The following is a 19,706-nucleotide window of genomic DNA, read 5'->3' on the forward strand; positions in this document are numbered from 1 at the left end:
TCTCTAAAACCTCCGAATTTCCAATTGTTTGGCTACACGGACATGTGACAGAGCGTGTCCACCCTTTCCGGACACTTTTAGTGAATGGCGAATGACACGATAATGACCGTACAACTACTAACTAGCTATCGGAATGCCATTTGCATACCATTTGCACGCCATGGGCAGCCATCGACAGCCATCGGCAAAGACCGTATGAAAACAAGCAAAAAAAACCTCGTCTATACTCGCCAAGAACAATGCAAATCCCCCATTTTTTTGTCTCCATTGTCCACACGGAAAAAGAATTTGAGGATCGTCCATGCCAACATCTTGTCCATGGCTCTCGAACGGCGGTCAAACCACCCGAAATGGGCCGTTTTACTAAGCCCACTACTGAGCCACTGGCAAAAGTTAAAATTAAATGCGCGGGTGAGCTGTGCCAGTCTCGTGACCTTGCAAGGGTCCAATGAGTTCGATTCTGGGCTCCCGCATTTTTTGTTTTTGTTTTTTTCATGGCCGTCGTTGCCCTCGTTTTGTCGTCGTTTTGATTTTTTATTAGTATTTTTATTTGCATTTTGCAATGATGATCGGGTGAGTGATTTTGTATGAATATTTTTGCTGATCTTTATTGGAGAGTGAAATTAGGGTGGGCCATGAGCAAGGGTTGGCCATGTATCGACTTTATTCCACAACGAGTCGATAATGGGCATGAACAGCACAGTATTGGTTGCGAGTAATTAAAAGTTTTTTGTTTTGATCAGCACTGGCATTTCTACGGCAGGAACGCCATAGCATTTGTATTGCGGCCGTTTGTTGCTTCAACTGGACAAAGTTTTTTTGTTTGCACCGGGATCTTGCAGCGAGTGATTATGGAGGTCAAGATTGTTTATCTGCAGGAATGCATTTGAACAATATTCCAAGTGTTGCAATGCCAAAAACGATTGCGACCTATTGAACGCCATGCACACCTGACAAGACTGTCGCCAGGTTTGCAAGCAAGGGTTTGTCGATATCGACTCTGCAGGTGTTGAAAGGGATCGTCCAAAGGGCGCAAAATGCCTGACTGTGGCTTTTGTCAACCTTGACCTCTTGTTATTCCTTTGCGATGAGCAGTGTCAAGGTTTTGGAACAAGCCCACAATGTACTTGTACAAGGCTTCTTGTTGATACCTTGTTCATGCTGGAAGAAGGACTCGATATTCGAGACCCTACGGCAAGACTGTTCACGTAGGCGACGGTTCAGTTCCCGTCACAAACAATGATAGCAAACAACACTCTTGATGAAAACAAAAATAATACTGTCTGTTTTTTTGGACGATACATTATACACACACACACGAACACACACACACATTCACTTAAAAAGTGTCACTGTAACATCTCAAGGGTATCTTTCAAAAGCCCACTACCTCTGGAGTATCAGCCAGTTCGCGCTTTTCCGGCGTGTAGATCAATTCTGGGTCAGGAGCCGGGAGGTCCTTTGGATCTTCGGGACGCTCTGGTACCTCGGGAACCGGATAATACGTCCATTCTCGAGCCTTGACTCGTTCAACACGTTGGGTGGGCTCAACAGCTTCCCGAGCTTGAATCCTCGTTAGAGGCTTTCCACCTTTCAAGTTCAACGGCGGCAACGTGGCAGCCTGGGTCGCTTGAACTGTTTTTGTAGCAGCGACGTTAAACGCTTTAAAGATACCCGCAAACTCGTAATCTTTCTGCGTAATCTGCGATGATGCATACAAGGGTCCTTTGACGCTGTTATCCCGGTTGATGCTCCACATGGCCAGTTCGGCCACCCAGATTGTTTGCTGGGCCCACGTCAGCAGCTGGGATGCATCTGCCGTTCTAAAGATCTCGCCTTGGACATCATTTTGACCAATCATGGGTGTCACGCCAATCTTTGTCGTTTTGAGACCTGCGGATTGAACTTGTATGTACGTTGCTTGAGCGGCTTGGATGGCATATCCTCCCATTCCGGTTGCTCCGTTAGGTGCAGCTGCTGGGCCATAGTCCATGGCCATAATGTTGACAACGTCAACGCGGACACCGTACTTGACCGCCGATTGTAAGAGGTAGACTCCGTCGGCTGTAATGCCTGTCGGAAGAACGGGTAGCGTGTACGACACAAGAAGCTTTGGATTAGCTTTTTGGAGACCAGCAATGGCTTGGTTGCGGCGGTCAATAGAAGCCTTGTTCCCCAATGCACCACCCTCGATATCGAAATCGACCCAGGTGACCTGGTACGTATCAATTACAGACTGGTATTTGGCTTGCAATTGGGTTGCGTCCGTGACGCTCAGAGCTAGTTCGGTACCTACAATGACCATGGTGAGTTCCGTTCTCAATATCGAGGATTCGAAAACAAAACTCTACAAACATACCCGTAGCACCTCCAAAAGAAATAATGGCATCTCCACCAAGAGCACGCAACTTTGTCAATATATCCAAATAGAATTTATCTGACCATTTGGTCACCCCACCCCATGCGGGGTTCTTGGCCGAATCAGCCGTGATAAATGCCAAAGTGTAGTACAGCGAACCTGTCTTTTGGGCGACTGCCGAGACGTCCAATGTGGGCCACAGCAGTACATCCACGTATGGAGCAAATGTTTTGGCGCCCCATCCGGATGCTGCTGGAGGAGGGGTCGTTGGCGGTGTCGGCACAACAACTGCCGTCGTTGCTGCTGCTGTCGTCTGGCAAGTCGTTGATGCGCCAGGTTGACCGCCAACAATCACACCACCCTCAAACGCAACAAGCGTCTTTACAAAATCGTAATCATTCTGCTTTAACTGACTGGAAGCATACAGCGGTCCAGCTTTAGAGGTATCACGGTTGACACTCCACATGGAAATCTCGGCTACCCAGCTGACACTTTTGGCCCAATCAACCAGCTGCTTGGCGTCTTCTAACCGGAATACTTCCCCTGCTACATCATTTTGCCCAATCATTGGCGTCACTCCGATTTTAGAAGTCGTGAGACCGGCGGCTTGGGCTTGGGCGTAGGTTGCTTGGGCTGCCGAAATGGCGTACCCGCCCATACCCGTAGCACCATTAGGCGCGACGCCGGATCCATAATCCATTGCCATGATATTAACGACTAGAGAATCGCATTGAGATGGTCAACCCACCATGCATACTTGTTTGAATTTCACGAGCGCAACAGTACAACTCACCATCAACCCGAACCCCATACTTTACAGCACTCTTCAACAAGTAGACGCCATCGTCCGTTAAACCGTTAGGCAAAACAGGGAGGGTATAGCTAACCAGCAATTTTGGGTTAGCCTTTTGAAGCCCTGCTATCGCCTGGTTACGTCTATCAACAGATGCTTTATCGAGTAGGGAAGGTCCTTCAATGTCAAAATCGGCCCAGGTGAGTTGGTACTTGTTGATGACAGCTTGGTATCTCGATTGGAGGGTGGCAACGTCTGCTACGGCTGCCGCAAGCTCTTGGCCTGGCAGAAATTATCATATTGCAAATCAACTAAACAGTCATCTTGATATAACGGGAAAGAAACAAAAACGGAAAACATACCAATGGCACCTCCAAAAGAAATAATCACATCTCCTCCCATCCCTCTCAACTTGGACACAATATCCAAATAGAATCCGCTACTGACAGGCGTAACACCCCCCCATGCTGGATTACCGGCAGTATCCGCAAACACAAAGGCCAAGGTATAATGCGTCACTCCAGTCGTCTGCGCCACGGCAGATACATCCAGAGTCGGCCAAAGAAGAATATCAACATACGGCGCAAAGGTCCGTGAAGACCAAGCTGTACCCGGTGGCACTGTAGTTCCTGTTGTCCCGGACACGACCCCACCAGGGACGACAACACCTCCAGCGGAACTACCATCCAAAGCACCAACAAGCTCCCAAAGCACCGCACAGCAACCAGGGTACCAATCCGCTTGACTAATGTGGTTGGCGACAACCCGGTACCGCAGTCCCTGGTAATCAACAATCTGACCTGCCGTGTACTGCACTCCAACCGAAAACGTGTAATCTGAACCAACCCATAACATTCAATATCCATCTTGTCTTTACTTGAACACACACATACACAACACTTACCCCCATTGGCAGCCTTGGCAGGTTGAGCCGCCGGCGCACCAACCACCAACCCAATACACGCCAACAACCCCACCCAACTCATAAATAAGCATTTAGAAACCTTCATCGCAATTCAAAACTACCGCCAAAAAAAAACTTGACATCAATAAAAAAAAAACACATACAATAAAACCATCCAAAGCACCCAAAAAGAACTCACACACTCGCAGAACCAAAAGAAAACAGCCAAAAACAGCATGCTATGCACAATTCAACTGGTCTTTTATATCCCATTCCAGCTTACGTCACCGACCCCTCATGAAATCGCCAAGCACTTTAAAAAAACGCAAGGGAAAAAACACAATCAATGCCCGATGTGGGCCAGGAACAATCTTGAATAGAACATGCAAAACCGGGCAAAATCATAAAATCACCAGCTGGAAAAACCTTACGCGTCTCCTTCGGGGGTTTACTGGTCATGACTGTTTTTTTGGCTCAAGGTCGATATCGGTGTTAGGTGTAGGTGACCATTGTCTCTGCAAGTAGGATTCACCCGTCGGAGTTGATTACATAATAATATGTGGCTGTGCTGCTGGATAAACCTTATAGTGTCATGTAGTGGAGTTTTTCAATGCTATTCGTGGTTGACTGTCATTTGTTTGTTTGTCGCTTGGAGCATGGATAGTGAGACTGTGCATTGCTAAAGTCATGCTTCTATTTGAAAAGATGTACTGTGTGTACGTAAAAGTGGGATATTGGAATGGATGTCCAGATTGTTAGGTATCTCGTGGAGGTAGAGCGTGAGGGCAATGTACCGCACCATCAAAACATGAAGCGATAAAAGATGTAGGATCCAACGTTCACGTATTCTGCATTTCATGTACGGGATTCAGTCTCGCATTTTTCTCGGGTGCCTGTGCATCACTAGGGTCGCTTTTAACATGTTGGCATACATCAAGGTTCATCGAAAATCAGACATGTGCTTGGCAGCCGATACTTTGTCGATATATGTGGTGAACCGCATAAAGATGAAAAGAAGAGCATACACTGCAAAACATCCTTACGCCATAATGCGTACCACCTGGCCAAAACATACCATATGCCAAACGAAACAACATTCCATATTACAATACAATAAACAACACTCTAACACCATAATCTACATATACTCTACCGCCCTCACAAAGACCACGTCCAGAATCTCATCAGCAAAGCGCAGATCACCCAAAAACATACGCACCCTTCAACCCCGACACAGGAATCCAAACCCCAAATAACCCAATATAATCCGAACGTTTATTCCCAGCCATTGATAAAACTCCGTAATTCTTAACAGTTGGTTGACCTACAAAATGCAACGGCCAAAATTTTAGTACCCACTCAAAGGAAATAAAAATACTTTTGAAAAAACGTTACCAGAAAAAACATGTCGAGCACGGCTCCAGAATGTCGGTTCGGGACCAGGAAAAGAGCAAGGATTGGTTGCGTACGCTAGGACCAACAATCCTACAATCAAGAAAACCGCAAAAACAAATCGCAATGTCGGTTGTGAGAATTGGGATAGGGATTGGGGAGGTGAGGGTTGCTTTGACTCTATTTCGGGAGCTTCTTGAACGCTTTTGGGACGGGGTTCTGACCGTTTGGCTGTTCGAGGGAGGGGTGGGCGGGCGAATGTTGACATTTTGCTTGGTATATCCTCGAGTTCAAATCGTTCAATTGATTCTTTAGTGAGGGTTTGCGAGACTTGATGTTTGAATGAGGACAAAGACTTCCCCCTCCATCCCTCTTTTATAACCCTTCGTTACTACATCCATCCGCAATGGCGGCATTCCCCTCAACATCATAGGATCCCTCCAGATTTTGCCAGCTCCAATGTACTCATCGGCAGGTCTTATGATTTGGTGGATACAGTCTCATACGGAGCTGTCAAAATCAATGATACGGAGACTGCTCTAGCAAGAAATGAAGCCCCAAAATACGACCTGTCAAAAAAGTCGTCATTGTATCCCGAGAAACGTGCCATGTTGAGAAGAAGCTCCCTTTTCCGGCATGTAGCTCTGATTGAGCGTTTTTGTCCTGATTTTTTCTTTTTGCCCTTATACACTGCATTCTAATCTGTATGGCTTTGGTGGAGCTTTCTGCCGTCCAGCTTCTTTTCCTTGTACAAACTGTAGACAGAGAAAGCTCAAGGTGCGGCTGACTCTCAATGGGCGCTGCCGAGAAGAGCAGCACATGTCATTATGGAATGGGGAGAGTAATTGGTAGCGCGAGGACGGAGCACAGCAGTCAAAAGTCCCTCATGTTCAGACATCTCATTGTCTTCAGTTTCATTTTCAGCTACACAACGCTTTTTGCTCTGACGTATGTACATCCTAGCGCACAGCAACCGTTGGAATCTACAATCAATCTTTCAAGATTACCCAAACACTTGTTCTGAAAGTTTTCACTCCGTTTCCTGACTTTGTCCATGATGCTTCCGCACAAAGCTTTGGCCATGTCAACGTGATTTTCTCATGTTCTTCGCATGCCTTGAGAAACTTCCGTTGCTTTTTCTGCTCGTCATAAAACTGTTCTTTCAGGAAATCAGGACTGTGTTCGTCCTAGACCGGGGATATCTTTGCACAAGCTGCTCGTGTACATCTGACACATTGCTGGATGCTTTGCAGTTGTCTGGGTGTGCAGCAAGAATCTTGTCAGTAAACCCATAGTACCGGAGGAAAAAGTTATAACCTTAATAATGAACGAGACGGAAATGACAAGTAAGCACCATTGCTCCCAAAAACCCTGAAGTTTTTGTGCTTTCAGCGGTTCCTCACAAAGGAGCCCTAGAAAGATATCCGGCGGATATTTCCCGGTGTCTCGGACACGTGCGAGAGGCATGCCCTAACGGGAACGACCACCGTGCCAGGGGTGATGAGTCTGCCCAACTGGCATTAAGCACAGAAGAGAAGCCATCCTCCCGAACCACCGAACCACGAAAAGCAATAAGGAGTAACTACGTAAACCACCATCCGGCGGATGTGTTCCAATAGTTGGACACGTGCGAGAGGCATGCCCTAACGGGAACGACCACCGTGCCAGGGGTGATGAGTCTGCCCTACTGGCTTATATAAGCACAGAAGAGAAGCCATCCTCCCACGCAACCTTTCGGTTGCATCATCTCCTTACTGCTCCAAAACTTCAGGGCCACACGATTTAACAGGGAAGGACTTACCGACTGTCTTCTACATAGCGCCACTTGCTCCCAAAGAGGTCTCGCTCCCGATGAGAAAGGTGCTGTTCTCGATAAATGGGCCGTCTCTGGTCTGGGCTGACCTACAAGGTTACACCAAACATAGACACATTCGGGAATTCGTTAGATAAAAGAACCATACATCCTGAAGTTTTTGTGCTTCGGCCGTTCCTCACAAAGGAGCCCTAGAAAGATATCCGCCGATATTTCCCGGAGTCTCGGACACGTGGGAGAAGCACACCCTACCGGGAACGACCACCGTGCCAGGGGTGACTGAGTCTGCTCAACTGGCAAACGCACAGATGAGGAGCCGTCCTCCCGAACCACCGAAGCACGAAAAGCAATAAGGAGTAACTACGTAAACCACCATCCCGCCGGATGTGTTCCAATAGTCGGACACGTGCGAGAGGCACACCCTACCGGGAACGACCACCGTGCCAGGGGTGACTGAGTCTGCTCAACTGGCTTATTTAAGCACAGAAGAGGAGCCGTCCTCCCACGCAACCTTTCGGTTGCATCATCTCCTTACTGCCCCAAAACTTCAGGGCCACAAGATTTACAGGAAAGCACTTACCGACTGTCTTTTACGTAACACCATTGCTTCCAAAGACGAACAAGTTATACTCCTAATAATGGACGAGACGGGAATGACAAGTTAGCACCTGCTCCCAAAAACCCTGAAGTTTCTGTGCTTTGGCGGTTCCTCACAAAGGAGCCCTAGAAAGATATCCGCCGGATATTTCCCGGTGTCTCGGACACGTGCGAGAGGCATGCCCTAACGGGAACGACCACCGTGCCAGGGGTGATGAGTCTGCCCATCTGGCACAAGGACAGATGAGAAGCCATCCTCCCACGCAACCTTTGGGTTGCATCATCTCCTTACTGCCCCAAAACTTCAGGGCCAAAAATATCTCACAGGAACACACTTACCCTCTGTTTTTTTCGGTTTCCTCAAGAGATCGACTGCGCTTCGGATTTCCTTCCTGGTCGGCAATTGACTCAACAACTCTCTATGCGCAATGTTGTTGAGCTCACAGTACTCTTTCCATGAGCCTGTGGGATTCTCATGGATAAAGGTGGTGATGTCCATCAACGAGAAGTCTTTGAGTAATTCCTGGAAGATGGTTGCGGACATCTTTTAGATGGCGAGCGCGTGGGAAGACTTTCGTGCTGCGCGGGACTTTATAGCCGTGATTTAGAAACATGATGTGCTGGTTTCAATGCATTAATTCAAATAAATGCACCAGTCACTGCCCCGTTTTCCCAGTCACGTGATATCTATCATTGGAGGATGATTGAAGTGTGCTTCAAAACAAACCAACAATGTTTTGGACTTTTGTATCATCCTCTTGAAGCAAACCACAAGAGATAATGACATGAATCCTACAACAGAATGGATTGGATGAGACGATATATGGATATGGGTCCATCTGGCAACATGCGATGACTTTATATTTGCCGGACGGTTTGCTTGACCAAGATGCGTTCAAGAGAGCCACGTCCCGATAGGTATATTCCTGGCGTATCTGTCTCTCTGCTAGACTCTTCCCAGTTGCAGGCGTAAGGTTGGCTTGTCAGTCTGCTCAATGACAAAAAAATAATGCAGCAAGAAAAAGCAAACTGTCAGATTTCCTCGCCGCATTGTCATATTTCAGTCTGCTCCGCATCCCATACCCAAAAATACCACTGTGGAATGCCACAGAACATATTGCATAACAATTGAATAATAACCTCCATGCTAATATATTTTATGCGAGTATGGGCCGATTGTCAACAAGAAAAAGAACACGTTTTTTCATTAAAAATCCCATCATCCAGAAACCAGATTGTGATATTGCATTTATACGGAGAGAAACGGGCGATGTTATAGGAGCGGATGGCAATACATGTTCATGGGTTTCCAGTTGGGCACATCGTCCCTAGGTATATCGATTGTAATTGCACACTACATCAAAACTCATTCCTTTCAGAAAACGGTGATTCCACATAGCTGGGAGAAACTTGTCCGCCATGCAATCTTCCAAATCTGCTTAAAGAACAAAACCTTTATCGAAATCTCTCAGTTTACACTACTACAGGACAAAGACCAACGTTCTATTGCAACAGTATGGATACAAGGTCCTCCACATCAAATCAGGCACCCATCCGATAGAAGCAAACCTTGATTCTATCCTTGGACAGATAGATTCCTTGAGAGCGAAGCCATGGTCTAAGAGATAACCCTCTGCATGCTTTAAATCTGTTATTTCAGAGTATTCAAACAAAGTTTTGCAGTTAGATTTCTAAACACGATTCCATTCATATAGAAGTGTTCGTAAACATTCCACTGCGGCTCTTGACAAGTTGGTGGGGCAAAGACCTACGTGGCGATCATCCCATGCGTCCCAAGCATTTCCATGAACTCTGCAGGAATAGATTAGATGCTCAGTGGAAGCATTTATCAAGATATAGATGTAAAAAAGAGAATGAGACACCTGAGGATGTCCACACCACATAGAGTATTAGCTAGTACCCACCCCATCACGAATATAAGTTATAAAACCAAATAAAAAAATGCAACCAAAAATAAGCCTTGAGCTCCCTACCGCCCGTCCCCTCCAACTCCCACATTCCCATTATGAGATCCTACCCAGACGGTTTCCCAAGATTTGCGTTTGGACTGCTTTCCTATACTAAAATGCGACAGAATACTGGCAATTCGGTCTACTGCTCTCCTTTGAGAGGTCGCGGTGCGTTCCTTGGATTTTTGATCCAAGCAATCACTCAACCCCGCGGAGCCAAGCGCTTCCGCATACGATGCCTCAAAAGTATCTTCATAGTCTTCGGCATCCATACTGGCAATAGAAGCCCTTTCCTCCCGATCCCGTTCCATTTCATACACAGACGGTAAACTCAAATCTGCGGGTGTTTTCTCCATCGTGATTCCCCCACCATACCCCATATTCAGCGCGTCCTCCCATTCCTCCCATTGATGCTCTCCTTCGCGCGTTCGCCAATCAGATTGAACGTCTACGGCGTCCCAGACTTTGTCTGTCTCTTCTAGCGAGGCTTCTTCATAGGCGCTTGGGAGAAAGTCTTGAAACGCCGAAGAGGAGGAACTAGATGATGACGCGGGTGACGACTTTGTCGAAGAGGAGGCGAGAGAGGAGAGGGAGGGGAGAACCCATGACGGGCGCTTGTGGAGAAGGGTGGAGAGAATCGAACGTTTCGGTCGTTTGGAGTGTTGGCGTGGGGAGGGTGATGAGTACGGTGTCTGCCGGTTCATGTTCCCTCGTTGCCGTCGTCGTCAGAAATTAACAAAAGTTAAAATACAAGGAAATGACACCCGATCATCAAAAATTCTTTACATGGCAATCGGACAGAATCGGGGAATCAAAAGATCCCTTTTGAGGGTCACTTGAAAGTGTTCGACATGTGTGAGTGGCTTAGTGGCGTGTTTTACCTTATCACGTGAGGTTTCGGACATGTCACTCGACTCTTTGGTAAGCCTTTGGGTTTTACGTACAAGGCACACACGAGATGGGGGGACTTTACATTCATGAGGGCTCATCGGTCAACTTATGGCTGGATGGATGACAGAATAAGGTGACCAAGACGTCAGATCCGTCACAATATAGCTGCTATATCACAAAAAAGTGAGAGGCCAGTCGCTGTTTCACACCCATCAGACCCATATCCTCGCCATTGTTATCCAACTCACCATGGTCAAAAAGCTCAAGCTCTCCACTCACCAATGGGCCAACCACAAACATCACCACATTCCGCCGTGGACTCAACCCCCGGACACTATTGCGCTCGACAAAGCGCTCACCGAAACATTCAATCAAGTCCACCAGGCGTCCGAAAACCCAGCAACAGATCCCATCGTCATTCACATCCAGTCCGCCCAGATGCGGTACATTAACGTTATTCAAACTGACGGTACCAGAGGACTTCCCTCTATCCGCATCACGTTGGTCCCCTCACCCAAAGCTCACGATATTCAAACCCTCCACAACGCGCTCGAAAGCGACTTGGAAATGCGCAGAGTGGTGTATGAGTACCGGGAGCGGTTCGTTAATAAGAAAGAATGGTACAAGTATGGTGTTTTGAAAAACTTTTTGGGAATTGATGAGAGGAATCTGAGACTTTTGAGGAGGGCTCTCCGGAATTTGGAGAAGGCTTTGGAGGTTCAAAATGAGCAAGCAGAGAATGAACCCGTGCAGCATAAAGAGATTAGTCAAGAAAAGAAAGGGGAAGTTTTTGCTAGGGAAGAATGAGTCATGTTTGTAGCAGAGCAAAACTCACTTCGGAATAACTACCATCTATTGTCACAATCTACACCCATGCTTGTCTCGTACGTTGCCGTCTTTTGACGATAATGCTTTGTGAGAAGTTTATGCATCCAAACTGATTCTATGAGTTCTCACGGATGAGAATGCGGGTATTGCAAAGTACCATCCCCAATTGCAATCTAGGCATGCACGGAGTACCAGTGTTCACGAACATGTCGAAAGCTGTCTTTTGCATCCTGAGCTATCATGAGGTGTATGTTACCTTCCTGACATGGAAAACCACTCAGTCGTTACTCGGGCTTGCGCAGACCCGGGAGACAAAAGATCCTGCAAATACGGAGATCCCGTAAGCATAGCGCGAACCCGTAAACAAAGGTAACGCGTCCGTATAAGGGTGACCACTCATGCACAAGATTGGATTGCCACGACCCTAACCCAGCATTAGATGTCTCATTTCCCAAGCGCCGCATTGGCAGGACAGCCACAAACTCGTCCCCATTCATGGACGCTGTCATTTAACAAACGAACATAAATGCAAGCATTCAAACAAATCCCATTGTTAAGGGCGTCGCGTTCCAAATTCGGCACAAGGTGCGCCTCTTGTAGCTATCCAAACTTCCGAGTGTGCGATACAGCCATACAAACAAAGCAGCGACACATATTGTACGTGCATCCGTTGAGTTGAAACAGGGGAGGCAACGAACTATGCAAAGTCTTCCAGAATGTCACGTTGGCGTCCAAGGCGTTCTTGAATGCTTGTATTTGGGACATTCCAGTAGCCCAGCAAAGACAAAATGCGCAAGTATCAACAACCCTTTTTTGAAGTATAAAAGACAGCAATCCGTCGCTTCCCTGCATTTCAGTCATCTTACACTCAGCACATTCATCACATACCATACCACAGGAGATGCCCACTCCCCTCCACAACCACTTTACAACCACCTCCAACAGCCGGAGCAGAACCACCTCGCTCGGTCGCGTTCCCAACGCAAACATTCCAAGGAACCTCAAACTGATTTCAATGCCTCAGCGGAAAATGATTTGTGCTGCCCCTGCGCCCGTGTCAAGAGAGAGGATCTTGTTGGGGTGGAAGGGGGAAATGGCCCTTGTTGGGTGAACATAACAAAGGCATCGTGGGCTTTGATAAACTCTATTATACATAGAATAATGTCCTATTATTTTGATAAACCCATTGCTATGTTTTACTGCAAAATACATGATATCTCAAATAGAAATATTGTTGTCGGGATGTTCGGGGTGCGCGCTTATGCAACATGATAAGCCACATTCATTGGTATTGAGATAAGACGTATGTTTAAACGGTTTCGCTCTGAAAGGATGCACTTAACAACTGCTTTAAACGATCAACAACCACCAAAGACGACGCTCATCAATTGCCCAAAAGATATCTTTGTACTGCAACATGGCTTCTTAAAATCGCGATATCTATATCCATTTTGTAAGTCTTCTTGGTCCTGTTGCACTCTACACCCATCCTACAGCCTAAACCCCCAGTCATCGCTTGCATTGCATGGCATTTGCTGCAAACTTGGAGACCACCTCCCTGCAAGACTTAAAAGCCCTTTCGGTGAAATCCGGTGATCTCCATTGCATACGTCACTCTCTTTCATCCAATGGGAATACACGTGGCGCATAATAAATGGCACAGTCATAGTAAGAACTCTCGCCGCCATGGCAATGGGGAAGGAGAACACGCAGCTTTCCAAGTTGAAGGCTTCTTTCTTTGTGCGTGCGTGGGAACCCTCCCAACCTCATCGGCATCCCTCCACATCTTCCTGCTCACCTTCTGGTCCTCCCCGCGAACAGAGCAAAGACTCGCACGCCTTTCATACCTCAAGACGAGATTGTGAGGCCACTCCCAACCCGCTTGTGTCAAACCGAATTTCACTCTCTCGCGCAATAAATTACAATGTTGAGGTCAACTAGGTTCTTGGCGTCGAGCAGGGCGGCGGTACGTGTTCTCTTTTGAGATTTTTGAGAGGAGGACATTATAGTGCTTTGGACGGGAACGATGCGATGGATGTGGCGGATGCTCTGGTGATTGTTACGGAGATTTCGGGATGGCAAGCGTTCCGCTTGGCTTTCGCCAATCGATTGAAACTGAGTGGCGAAATTGTCTAGAAATAGAAGGCTGAACATGCATGGAGATAGCACACGGATGGCCGGGACCGCTGACTTACTTTTCCTCTCGTTTACAGCTCCGCACTTCTGGACGGAAGTACAACACTGGCGGTACCGGCAGTGCAGTCCTCACTGAGCCCAGCCCGTCCACCCGCACCCTGAAATACACCTACCCCCAATCCCTTGGCAATGTCCCCGAAACCCAAGTGACAAAGCTGGCCAACGGTTTCACTATTGCCACCGAGTCGAACCCCAACTACCAGACTGCTACTGTTGGTGTGTGGATCGATGCTGGTTCTCGTTTTGAGACGGAGAAGACGAATGGTACCGCACACTTTTTGGAGCACATGGCTTTCAAGGTACATATAAATTACAACGAAGTCGCCTGGGTCGGGTTGAATAACACACACTTCTCTTGATAAATAGGGTACTAAGAGCAGGACCCAAGTCCAGCTCGAGACTCAAATTGAGAACATTGGTGGTCACTTGAATGCATACACTTCCCGCGAGCAAACGGTCTACTATGCAAAAACGCTCTCTTCGGATGTTAACACCGCCGTAGAGATTCTCTCTGATATCCTACAAGGATCGACTCTCAGTCAGGATGCCATTGAACGAGAACGTGATGTCATTCTCCGTGAAGCTGAGGAGGTTGACAAGCAAAAGGAGGAAGTTGTGTTTGACCACCTCCACGCATCCGCCTTCCAGCGCTCCCCTCTTGGACGTACTATCCTCGGCCCTGCCAAGAACATTAAGAGCATCACCCGTGAGGATTTGGTAGACTACATCTCAACCAACTACACCCCTGAGCGCATGGTTCTCTCTGCCGCTGGTGGTGTTGACCACGAGGCCCTCGTTAAACTTGCGGAGCAGCATTTCGGTAAGATGAGCCCTGGTGAATCAAGGGCCAAGCAGCCCAAGGCAAAGTTTGTCGGTTCCGATCTTCGTGCCCGTTACGATGACCACCCCACTGCCCACGTTGCTCTGGCCGTTGAGGGAGTGAGCTGGACAAGCCCCGATTACTGGGCTCTTCTTGTTGCTCAGTCCATCATTGGTAGCTGGGACCGCTCTTTGGGTGCTGCTCCTCACGTATCCTCCAAGCTTGCTCAGAACCTCCACAAATGGGGCTTGGCCAACTCGTTCATGTCCTTCAACACTTCGTACTCAGACACTGGTCTCTTTGGAGTCTACGCTGTGTCCGAGAAGACGATGCACCTTGACGACTTGGTACACTACATCCAGCAAGAATGGCACCGTCTTGCCATGAGCGTCACTTCTACGGAAGTCTTCCGTGCCAAGAACCAGCTCAAGACTTCGCTTTTGCTTGCTCTTGACGGTACCACCCCTGTGGCTGAGGACATTGGTCGTCAGATGCTCGTGTACGGCAAGCGTCTGACTCCCTGGGAGATTGATGGCTTGATTGAGAAGGTGACTGCTCAGGATGTGATGAAGGTTGCTCGCGAGTACATTTACGACAAGGAAGTGTGCATGGTTGGATATGGTCCCGTTGAGGCCCTTCCTGACTTCAACCGTGTCCGGTCTGCAATGTCGCCAATTTACTACTAAACGCGAGATGGGAAGAGTTTTGGGTGATTGGTGTCGGGGAAGTTGCATCCTGCGTGTTTAGAATCATAATGCAATGAGTATTTGGAGGGCGGGGTGTGTCGTGTGCTGCGTTTTGTGGTGGATTATTCTTAATACCAATCTGACTGCCTTTTATGTCATTGTTTTCTGAATGCATGGCGTCCTGGTGTATTTAATGCACAGCGTTTTTGAGTCACAGGGCAAATGCTGCGTTTGGGGATTATGGCTGGACGCTAAAAGAAGATGGTTTCTCCTACATCTGCGGCAACCATTATTAGCTCAGATATGCGACAGGGTATTCTTTGTCCATCAAGCACTCTATGGCTTTTACGGATGATATATCAACTGAATTGTCCCATTTTGGCAGCCTTCGATGAGATGAGCGCCAAAGAAGAGCGACAAGCATCGGCCAAGGAAGCTTTTTGCACGCGCCATTATGTCTTTCCCACCCCATCAGAATAGACTTTTTGACGTTGACAGGTGGCCCTGACTTATGAGTGAGTCGATATGTGTGGAGAAGTCAGGATTTACCTTTCCTAGTAGTTCGGGGCTAGCTTGTCATTCAGACTTTGACATTTGTTTTTTTCAACACCTGCGTGCCAAGTGGACATCCTTTACTGTAAGAGACAGACTCTTTCGGGCCAGAAAAGCAAGAATACAGTCAAAGAACGCCAATATGGCATGGGGAGATGACCCAGTTTACGACGAGAAAATCGGACAGTACCTGGTTGAATCGGACAAGCCTACATCTCAACCCAATCCCAGTGCGTCGTCGTCTGTCTTGACGCAATCTTCGGGAGTCAACCTTTTTGTACGAGGCAGGTTACCTACCAAAGATGGTTAGAAACAAAATGGACAGTCATCAGCGCCGGTACTCACTCCTCCTATCCATCCAGCCGAACCCTCGCAAGGTGAAACATCCCAACGACCACCAATTACAATGATTGGTATAGCCAAGCGTCCAGCTAATGAGCCGGGGAAGCAGAAACCGACACAGGATGGGACAGCGGCAGCTAACATATCCCGTCCTCCTACTCCAATAGCCACTCAACCCGCGCAAAGATCATCTGGAAGTAGTATTGGGATTACTAGGAGTCGATCGACTGAACCAAGTAGGGATCGATCGACGAAGGAGAGTTCGTCTGTGCCCATGTTCAAGCCTCCTGGTTCTGGAGATACGAATCCCCCGCAAGGCCAGTCATCGGTACGCCAGCATGTCAACAGTAATGGATATGGCCGGAGTCGTTCGAGTGAAGCCGAGCATCGAAACAGGAATGGCCCGTCATCTACGTTGCATGTATCGAATTTGCCGCTCTCAGCGACCGAGGACGGGTTGAAACTGATGTTTGGAAAAGTGGGGAATGTCGTCGGATGTAGAGTTATCAAAGATCAAGATGGAGGATGTCGTGGGTAAGTTCCATCGTGACTGGTTCCCACCTTTCTGTACATCTCGCATTGGCTAATGGGGCGGTACGGACTTTCTTGTCTCTTTATTTGTTAGAACGGCATTTGTAGAGTACAGCAGTATTCGCAGTGCTCAAGCCGCCATTGCCGCCTTAGGAGGGCAGATCCTCGACCGCCAAACAGTCAAGATTGAATTTGCTGTCGATATTTCCTCTCGGAAGAGCGAGAAGCAAGCAGATGCAAAAGATTCAACTACAACGGTGCCGTCTGGTGACTGTGCACAAGGGAAGGAGGTCCGTCCGCAAGATGGCAAGCAAGCCGGAGTACAGCACAACAAAGTCGGGGTTGATGATAAGAATGATTCCGAACCTGTGCAGCAAGCGCCAGCAAATGGAAATGATTCAAATTCCAATGATGTTGTCCAGACTTCCCGCCAAGTAGCCCATCCGACATTACAGGCGGGTCTTGGAATCTCATTTCAACCGACACCGGCCCTCGCATCTGAGTCCAATACCAACGAGCCATTGGACCGATGGACCGAACTCAAGAATCGCAAACGCAAAGATAAAGTTGACCACATATACCGCCCGAAAGGCAAACTAGCCCGCCGCATCCGCGATTACGAGCAAAATCCACCTCTCTATTTGAGCCCGGAACAATCCAACCACGAACAACCGGACCTCATCATCAACACATTGGGTGACCGGCAGCAAGGATGGGGCGGCCAAGCCGACCTCAATCCTGTGCGTGGATATTATGATGTCCCCGACCATTTGAAAGATATGGTCCGTTCACCTCCGAAATCTAGTGTTTTTCATTTCATACCACATTCCGAACCACCCGCAGCACCAGCATTCCATTTCACACCACATTCCGAACCATTCGCAGCACCAGGTACACAGAAAGGTCTTTCCGTCCTCAAACGGGTCATACGCACCTGGATCAACCTTCCCGTAAAAACTGACCGCCTTTATAACGCAGAAACGTCTATGCAGCGAGTCCTCTTGTGGAATGGCACCAAAAAGTCTTTTAGAGTGCCCAGAGAGGAAGAAATGGAGGAAGGTCAACTCTCGGAAGTCAAGCTGCCTCGAGTAAAGGAAACCGCGAGTAGAGGGGAGCTCAGGTGGACCTTTCCAGTTTGGTGTGGAAAATTGGTTGTTGGTCGTGATGGCAAGGACGAGGAATTGGGAACTACTACGTTTGTTGCGAGGGATGATTCCGAGGGATTGGATTTGAGCGACCGGTGAGTACTACTCTTGCCCGGGTTTCAAGATATCGAGCAGAAAAGATGTTCATACTTTCCCTTCAGTATTTGCGTCACTAGCGATGATTCGTATATCGTAAAAGTCCAACAGGAGATGTTGGCTGATCCCCGAGCTCGATTCTTTTTGGTTCAATCTGATGATGGAATGAATCTCAGCGGAGAGTTTGTCAACGAGGACGGAATGCTAAAGGTGCTCTCTGGCTCTTATTCATAACTTATGACTTCTCGTGCTTAAACTTAGAACCAGGTCGGAAGAGCTTCCTCGGGCACCACTCGTCTGTGCCTCATCCCCATGCTAGCCTTTGAGCGCTGTCCACCTTCAGTTTCTTGGAAGCAAGCCAACGATTCAAGCTTCTATGAGAACCTTCTTGCAGTTTTTCTCGACACCACATCCAGTCCCAGCATGCGATCCGAACAATGGAAACTTGGTACGGTAATCGTGTCCAATGATTGGGCCAAAAAGTATGCGGAGGCCGCTGAGATTGCTGCAAAGAAGCGCAAAGCTTTGGAGCATGCTCGTCAAAAGGCAACGGCTGAACGAAATGTGGAGATTCGCAATTCAGCACTGAATCGAGCAGGACAGAAAGCCGGGGAACAGAAAGCAAGTGCCGTTAGGTTCTCTCATGGGTGGTTACCGTCGACCAGCACTCTACTTCTCCTCGGGTCCGCCAACCTTCCTCCCATATCCAACATCTTCTATCGTGATGAGTCCGTGACCGGTGGGAACATTGTAAAATTCGTTCCAGTGGAGGGTCATGTTACTACTTACAGTGAGCTGGCGGCCCTTGATCGCAAACTCTATGTCAAGGAAGAAGACGACGGGGACGTGTTCTACGTCCCGTTTCGAAAATGGGTTGAAGAGCATACTTCGACTAGAGATCGTGCAAAAGTCTTACCGTCCTTGGATGGGGTTGAACAGGTGCATCAAAATCCCACCGGTCAGCTAGTGCAGAATCCCTTCATACCCTCTGGCATTCCTTTGCCTCCGACAGGCATCCCAATGTTTTCCCACGGACACCAGTTCGTACCGCAACAATACCCCAATCAACAACCACCGTACTATATGATGCAGCCCAACCTACAAATGATGCCTGGAATATTCACGGGTAGGATCTGTCCACGCGCTTTTTGGACCTGTGTGGTGTTGGGCATTCTGATCTTGCCCTTACTCGTCCTCCTCGTTGTTCACTTTGTGAATTTGATGCTGATATCCACCTCGGTCCTCGTAGGGACCTATCCACCGCAAGCTTACGCTCCGCCCCCACAATTCTTTGCACATCATCCCTGGGCTCCGCCGTCTCAAATGGGAGAGGGACCTCCCCAACAGTACCCCCCTCCTGCGGAACCTGCGGAACCCGAGCAGACTCCAGCGGTCAATATCCAGGAACAGTTAGCCTTGCTCAATGATGAACTCAACAGGATGAGACAGAAATTGGACGAAAAATCAAAGGGACACAAGGGTTAGGAGGCAGGTTGGCTGAGTGATTGGGATCGGTGAATACCATTTCATTATTCTCTCTTGTTAAGACCTATCTTACACTATGCCTACTCTCTTTTAGATACTGAAAGTGAATTCAAACAAGCCGTCGTTATTAGTAGGCATATTTTGCGCATTTGGAAGGAACGAACAATCATCAGGAGCAAGATATGGAAGGGATTGAAGTTTATATTGCTATAAGCATCGTGTATGAGTACATTTATTGCTGATGAAATATCAAGATGATTGCTCGAATTGTCACTCTTGTGTGGTCCTTGTGCCAAATATCTCGCA

General features: G+C 47.9%; 5 protein-coding genes across 5 annotated transcripts; 3 read left to right on the forward strand and 2 right to left on the reverse strand.

Moving 5' to 3' along the window:
* Positions 1 to 1,279: 1,279 nt before the first annotated feature.
* SPPG_02180 (uncharacterized protein) lies at positions 1,280 to 4,280 on the reverse strand. Its single transcript, XM_016750478.1, has 6 exons — positions 4,256 to 4,280; positions 4,057 to 4,174; positions 3,515 to 3,988; positions 3,153 to 3,434; positions 2,360 to 3,076; positions 1,280 to 2,292 (listed from the first exon to the last, which is right to left on the reverse strand). The coding sequence occupies exons 2-6, from the start codon at positions 4,160 to 4,162 to the stop codon at positions 1,376 to 1,378; spliced, it is 2,496 nt and encodes an 831-aa protein (XP_016611159.1). The 5' UTR covers positions 4,163 to 4,174; positions 4,256 to 4,280; the 3' UTR covers positions 1,280 to 1,375.
* A 5,300-nt stretch (positions 4,281 to 9,580) lies between these two features.
* On the reverse strand, positions 9,581 to 10,611 carry SPPG_02182 (uncharacterized protein). The gene has a single exon (XM_016750479.1). It carries the CDS (start codon positions 10,530 to 10,532, stop codon positions 9,849 to 9,851), a length of 684 nt encoding a protein of 227 aa, XP_016611160.1. The 5' UTR covers positions 10,533 to 10,611; the 3' UTR covers positions 9,581 to 9,848.
* Positions 10,612 to 10,797: 186 nt separating this feature from the next.
* On the forward strand, positions 10,798 to 11,583 carry SPPG_02183 (uncharacterized protein). The gene has a single exon (XM_016750480.1). The coding sequence runs from the start codon at positions 10,969 to 10,971 to the stop codon at positions 11,524 to 11,526; it is 558 nt and encodes a 185-aa protein (XP_016611161.1). The 5' UTR covers positions 10,798 to 10,968; the 3' UTR covers positions 11,527 to 11,583.
* Positions 11,584 to 13,271: 1,688 nt separating this feature from the next.
* SPPG_02184 (mitochondrial processing peptidase) lies at positions 13,272 to 15,471 on the forward strand. Its single transcript, XM_016750481.1, has 3 exons — positions 13,272 to 13,513; positions 13,761 to 14,042; positions 14,110 to 15,471. The coding sequence occupies exons 1-3, from the start codon at positions 13,472 to 13,474 to the stop codon at positions 15,247 to 15,249; spliced, it is 1,464 nt and encodes a 487-aa protein (XP_016611162.1). The 5' UTR covers positions 13,272 to 13,471; the 3' UTR covers positions 15,250 to 15,471.
* Positions 15,472 to 15,943: 472 nt separating this feature from the next.
* On the forward strand, positions 15,944 to 19,615 carry SPPG_02185 (uncharacterized protein; the record flags this gene model as incomplete). Its single annotated transcript, XM_016750482.1, has 7 exons — positions 15,944 to 16,106; positions 16,164 to 16,677; positions 16,769 to 17,565; positions 17,653 to 17,914; positions 17,981 to 18,125; positions 18,183 to 19,429; positions 19,495 to 19,615. The coding sequence occupies 6 exons, from the start codon at positions 15,944 to 15,946 to the stop codon at positions 19,398 to 19,400; spliced, it is 3,099 nt and encodes a 1,032-aa protein (XP_016611163.1). The 3' UTR covers positions 19,401 to 19,429; positions 19,495 to 19,615.
* Between the last annotated feature and the right edge of the window lie 91 nt (positions 19,616 to 19,706).

Source organism: Spizellomyces punctatus (genome assembly GCF_000182565.1).
Source record: "Spizellomyces punctatus DAOM BR117 chromosome Unknown supercont1.3, whole genome shotgun sequence".
In the NCBI taxonomy this organism is placed as follows: Eukaryota; Fungi; Chytridiomycota; class Chytridiomycetes; order Spizellomycetales; family Spizellomycetaceae; genus Spizellomyces; species Spizellomyces punctatus.